The sequence below is a fragment of the Trichechus manatus genome, unplaced genomic scaffold (genome assembly GCF_000243295.1).
Source record: "Trichechus manatus latirostris isolate Lorelei unplaced genomic scaffold, TriManLat1.0 scaffold00111, whole genome shotgun sequence".
Classification (NCBI taxonomy): domain Eukaryota; kingdom Metazoa; phylum Chordata; class Mammalia; order Sirenia; family Trichechidae; genus Trichechus; species Trichechus manatus.
The window spans coordinates 5,436,351-5,442,401 of record NW_004444047.1 but is presented as its reverse complement, the minus strand read 5'-3'; the positions used below and the strand labels follow the sequence as shown (position 1 = coordinate 5,442,401).

The window sequence follows — 6,051 nt, the reverse complement described above, 5'->3', positions numbered from 1 at the left end:
GAAAGCTGTGGCAGTCTGCTTCTGTAAAGATTCAGCCTTGGAAACCCTATGGGGCAGTTCTGTTCTGTTCTGTTCTGTGGGGTGGCTATGAGTTGGAATCGACGGCAACGGGTTTGGTTTTGGGGTGTGTGTGTGTGTGTGTGTATTTATCTTCTTAGTCTGTGTTCCGTGAACTCTCAGGAGATCTGTCCTTCCCTCCCCACTCTCTGCACTGGCCTCCCAACTATCCACCTGTCTTGTCGTTAGCGCTTTTGTGCCTGACAGCGCCTGAGAGGGCCTGGCACACAGGTATGCAGGCCCTGCTCCAGGTGCTGGGACACACAGTGAACAGAGCAGAGCCCCCCTCGGGCAGCTACGTCGTGGCAGGAAAACAGGTGCCAGGCAGCGATGGTGACTATGGAGACCGAGGCAGGCAGGGAGAGACGGATGGCTGGAGTGGCGCAGAGCCCCGGTAAGCCCGTGTGAGCTCACCCTGAACCTGGCCGGGAGCAGGTGTGGTGGCTCAGCAGTGCCCGGAAGGGGCAGAGGGTGGGGTGGTGGAGGCAGGGGCCTGCCCTTTAACCCTTTAAGGGCATGACCTGGACGGTGCTCACGTCTCATTGGTCAGCTTCAGTCACACAGCCATGCCTAGCTGCAAGGGAGGCTGGGAATGCAGGCTTTGTTCTAGGCTTGGGTTGCTAGATTTAGCAAATACAAATACAGGATGATTGAATATTATTTTTAGTATAAGTATGTCCCATGCAATACTTGGTACATACTTCTATTAAAAATTATTTGTCGTTTATCTGAAATTCAAATTTAAGAGGCTGTCCTGTATTTTATCTAGCAACTCAATTCTGGGAAGCCATGAGCCCTGCTGAAAACTGGGGTTCTATTGCTATAGAAGATAGGGGAGAGCAGAGGCTTCCTATAACAAGCCCCTCCGGAGAGGTGCCCTTTGAGATGAAGTCAGGGCACAAGGCACATGGGGGCGGAGCAGCCCAGGTGGAGGGGGCAGGAGACCACCTCTGGAGCAGAGAGGCAAGGAAGCCCGAGTGGCTGCCGGGAGGGAGTTGGAGGTTGCAGGGGCAGCAGGGTGCAGACAGCCTCTTGGGCAGCCCTGCAGGGCTTATAACAAGGCAAGGGCGTGATTTGACAACTGAACAGGATGTCTCTGGCTGCTGGTGACGACTCGGTGGGAGCAAGGAAGAACTGGGGACCCGGGAACCTGGGAAGAGGCTATGCAGTCCTCACAGCCGAAGAGGACGGTGTTTGGGACTGGAGGGGAGCAGGGTGGCGGTAGTCGTGACGAGGGAAGCAGCTGGATTCGGGGTGTATATGGAAGTAGTTGTTTGCCTTCGAGTCAATTCCGACTTATGGTGACCCCAGCGTTACCGAGCAGAGCTGCCCCATAGGGTTTTCTTGGCTGTGATCTTCACAGAAGCAGATCACCACGCTTTTTCTTCCATGAAACCACTGGGTGGGTTTGAACTGCCAACTTTTAGGTTAGCAGCAGATCACAAACTACTTGCAATGCGCAGGCTCCTTTTTGGAAATAGAGTCGGCAGGATTTAGGAGGGGTTGTGTATGCGTTTTGAGAGAAAGAGGGGTGGAGGGAGGATGGAGTTGGGGAGCTGGGCAGAAGCAGACTGCAGGAAGAGCAACAGCTGAGTTTGCAACAGGTCCTAGACGCCTGAGTGGAGAGGTTCTGGGCAGCAGAGGGCTGGAAAGAGGAGCTGGGTATCTTAGCCATCGCGTGCTGCTATAAAAGAAATGCCACAAGTGGATGGCTTTAACAAAGAGAAATTTATTCTCGCACAGTTTAGGAGGCTAGAAGCGCAAATTCAGGGCGTCAGCTCCAGGGGGAGGTTTTCTCTCTCTGTTGGCTGTGGTGGAAGGTCGTTCTCATCAGTCTTCCCCTGGACTAGGAGCTTCTCTGTGCAGGAACCCTGGGTCCAAAGGATGTGCTCCGCTTCTGGTGCTTCTTTCTTGGTGGTATGAGGTCCCCACTCTCTGCTTGCTTCCCTTTCCTTTCATCTCTTGTAAGATAAAAGGTGGTGCAGGCCACACCCCAAGGAAACTCCCTTTACGTTGGATCAGGGATGTGACCTTAGTAAGGGTGTTACAATCTCACCTAATCTTCTTCAACATAAAATTACAATCACAAAATGGAGGACAACCACACAATACTGGGAATCACGGCCTAACCAAGTTGACACATATTTTTGGGGACACAATTCAATCCATGACACTGGGGCACTGGTGCTGAGCAGCAGAGGGCTGGACACCCAGGGTGTCCAGGGCTGAGAGGGCGAGGGGTAAGGAGGGCCCTCAAAGGAGATGGGGACAGCTGTGAGGCAGGAGGAGAACAGAGGGTGAGTCCCCGGGCAGGGAGGGGGGGCTTTTAGAAGAAGGGAGGGATCATGTGCCACGTGCGGCTGAGGCCAGGCAAGGCCAGAGCCTGGACTTCTGGATCTGGCACCTCGGTCACTGGTGACCTCAACAAGGGCGGGGTCAGGGGGTGGGGAAGGCCTGATTGTTGGGGCTCCTGGGAGGATGGGAGGAGAGAGGGAGAGAGCCCACGTGGACAGCTCTTGCACAGAGTTTAGCCTTATATACGTGAGTGTGGTCCACATTTTGTTTTATAGCTGAGGTGCAGGATATCCTAGGCGCAAATGGTTGGCGTTCGACTAACCTAAAGGTTGGCAGTTTGACCCCACTCAGCAGCACCACGGAATAAAGGCCTGGTGATCTGCTTCTGCAAAGATGACAGCCAAGAAAACCCTATGGAGCAGTTCTACTTTGTAACACATGGGGTCCCCATGAGTCGGAACTGACTCCAGGGCAACCGATGTGGTTTTTTTTGGTTTATAGCTTCCTGCTTGTCTGTTGGTTGATTCAATCAATGGCATTGATGATGACTCTGTAAATATAGCTTATAGCATGGCCCATGAACTGGGACTGGGGTATCTTTCTAGCACAGCTTTTGGTTTTCCTGGACTTCAGGTTGATTTTCTCCTCGGCGTGGTCTGCCTTTATCACATCCTCACTGTCTTCAGCCGCTGGGCATTGCCCGCCCTTCCCTGCTCTCTAGCTTCGACCAACCGTTTCTAGATCCACGCCGTTTTCTCTCTTGGTCTCCTCCTCGGTTTTGCTCTTACATGCCTTCAAGTGGCTGCCCAGAAGAGAGTGGGTGGGAAGTTCACTTGCTGAGTCAGCCTGTCTGAAAACATTGTCTTCTGTTGGCACAGGGATTCCTAGTTGAGCCCATCTGATGCCAGGGACTTTGCACTTGCTATGTGCCCTGTTCACCCAGTTACCACATGGCCTAGTCTCCCGCCTGGCTTTCCTGTGGAGGGTTTGTCCCTAAGGGGTACTAGAGTGTTTATCTTGGTGTTTTCTAGTTTACTTCCCAACTCCGCCACTGGGCTGTCAAGCCCCAGCTGGGCAGGGACCCATGCGAGTCAGTGCTGAATCTGTCCCCGATGGGGGGCTCTTACCTGTCCTTCTTCCCTTCCCCCCTCTTTCGGGAAGCTGTTGGGGCGTCTTCCCTGGGCACTGAAGTTTCGGGAAGCTGCGGGGGTTTTGCACTCCCAGCGCTGGGCAGCTTTTCTTTCTTTTTTTAAATTTATTTATTTTAGTGAAAATATACATAAGAAAACATAACCCCGTCAACAATTTCTACGTGTACAATTCAGTGACACGAGTTACACTTTTGTGCCACCTTTCTTGACAACCTGTTCCAAACTATTTCACACCGGGGAGGTTGTAACTGGAGTTAACTGGGGTCCTTTAGCTTGGGGGGATTATTATGATGACTTTATATTGTTCCCTCCCTCCTCTGTCGTCTCTGCTCCGGCACTCCTGGTAGCGGTGGGCCTTTTGGACCCACTGTTTTTCTTCTTTTCTTTCCCTCTTTTTGTTCACTTTCTGGAAATCCCCCAGTTTTTCTGCCACCCTACCAGCTCCATGTGACACTTCTTAGGACCTGGCCCACCTGACTGCTCCTGGTAGCTTCTAGAAGCTTCGCTCACTTTCCTTCCTTCTCTATCCCAAGGGTTTCGCTCTTCCTCTGGGGAGGACGCTCCCCTCCCCAGGGCCCCTTAATGTCCTCGAGGAGACCCCGCGGGTCTGCCCTGAGGGGTGGTCCCTTCTTCCACGAGGGGGCCGTTTTGCTAGCGAACTGCCCCGTTTTCGGTGTACCCTCCCCGCACCCAGAGTCTCCAAGTGCCAGAGGACCCAGGAGCGCTCTCCCCACTTCAGACTCTGAAGCCTGGTGTGGGGTCTCGGCTGCGCGGGCCCACCCCTCTTTCTGGGCGCCCACGTCTGCCCTGGAAAGGTGAGTCGAACCCGGGACGAGGCCGCGGCAGGACGGGCAACCCACGGGGTCTCAGGCTGGGCCAGGGCAGCACGGGGGTTGTGGGCTGGGGAGAGGGGCTCTGGGAAGCTGAAGCCAAAAGGGGGTGCGGGGTTTTGCGGAGACCCCGCCGGAGACGCGGGAATGGTGACAGCCCGGGCCCCGGGAGGCACTGGGGCCTGCACGGAGCACAAACCCGCCGGGCCAAGGTTTTCTCGTCTGTGAAGCTTGCTCCCTTGCCGACATGGCGCCGACTCCAGGCACTGCCGCCAGAGGGCGTGTGACTGCGCGTCTTCCCTGCGGGGCCTCTGCCTGGAGCACAGGGCTAGCCCAGCCATCATGGCTTTTGGGGTGTCACATGGCCACTGGGGTTTTGGGGGACCCATGGGGAGTCTGAAGACAAGGCCACCTAGAGGAAGAGACGTCTGCAGATGCCTAACTGGGGGCGTGCCCACCGGGGTCACTCCATCGTGGCCCTGTCCTTGGGCCTGGCTGCTGGGGCCAGAGCAGGGGGCCTCAGGGTGTGTGTGTCGTGGGGAGGAGTAGCCAGCAGACGCTCTGGACCTGTGGTGGAGCCCCAGGGTGTGGAGGTGACCTGAGGCTGTGAGGCCCCTTTGCTTCCAAGCCTGGGGTAGGGGTCCGCTCCGGAGTCCGGGACGTGGGATGTGGCCCCTCCCTCCCCTGGTCCCCATCACTGAGTGTGACAGCATCGTCCCCAAAGCGCTGAGAAGGGCTCAGGGCCTGCATTCCAAACCCAGCCTCCCCTTCTTGGAAGCCCCTGTCCCCTCCAGGCACACTAGCCCTCCAGGCCCCACTTTTCCTGCCCGGCCGGCCCCTTTGCACGCTCTACCCTCCTGGGGGTGGGGGTGGGGGTGGGGGTGGGAGCTATCCCGGCCGTCCACCTGGTGAATGTGAGCTCGGGACAGCCCTGTAGGGCATGGCGGGTGGTGGAATGCGTCCCTGAGTTTCTCTGAGATTTCCCGGAGATTCCACCTCGCTCTCCTGGAAGGTCACAGCGCCACGTTCCACACATGTCCTGGCGTCTCCGGACATGGGGGTGCCTTCCCAGATTTGCTGCCTCCCCTCTCCTCACCCCAGGCCCCAGCGCTGGGTGCGGCGACCTCCTTTCCCCCCCGGGTCCCTCGGCGAGACCTTGTACTCCCACCACCAGTCCCACGGGCGGTTCTGGAGCCTGCTGGCAAGGGATCACTCCTTCCTCAGAATCTGGGTGACCTTAGCCGCACCAATGGCCCCAACTCCGCAGCGCGACGCTTGCTGACGAGCCTCAGGCCAGGACCACTGGGCCTCGTGGTCACCCGCGTGGGTGCAGGGCTTTCATTTCGGGCTGCCCGGCAGGGTGACCCGCGGGGAAAGGGAGGGGACGCGGGGAGCTGGGCAGAGCCGCAGAGGCTGAGTTCGAAAGGTGCGGGGGCCGGTGGTGCTGGCCCCTCGGAGTCCGGACGGCGTCTTTGACCCTCTCCCATCCCGACCCCAGTCTGCAGCGTCGGCAGGTTGGGCCCCGGGGACCTGGAGGATTCCGCTGCGCGCGGAGAGCTCCCCCTCAATGCACCTGCACCGAGGCCGCGGGGCGCATGCGCGGGCCGTGGAGGGCGGGGGCCGGCTGGAGGGGCCCTGCGGCTCGCCCTCCCCGGTCTCTGCGGAGAGCAGTGTGCGTGGCGGGCGGTGCGGGGTGCCGGCGCTCTGGGCGTCCGGTC

General features: G+C 57.8%; 1 protein-coding gene across 1 annotated transcript in view; it reads left to right on the top strand.

Annotated features, from left to right (window-relative positions):
- Nucleotides 1-290: 290 nt before the first annotated feature.
- The window catches only part of NAT8L (N-acetyltransferase 8 like), a 12,280-nt gene continuing 6,519 nt past the window's right edge, over nt 291-6,051 (top strand). Inside the window, exons 1-3 of the mRNA XM_004383566.1 lie at nt 291-451; nt 5,435-5,534; nt 5,832-6,019. Of these exons, the coding sequence (XP_004383623.1) occupies nt 291-451; nt 5,435-5,534; nt 5,832-6,019 (449 nt within the window). The remainder of the gene's footprint in view (nt 452-5,434; nt 5,535-5,831; nt 6,020-6,051) is intronic.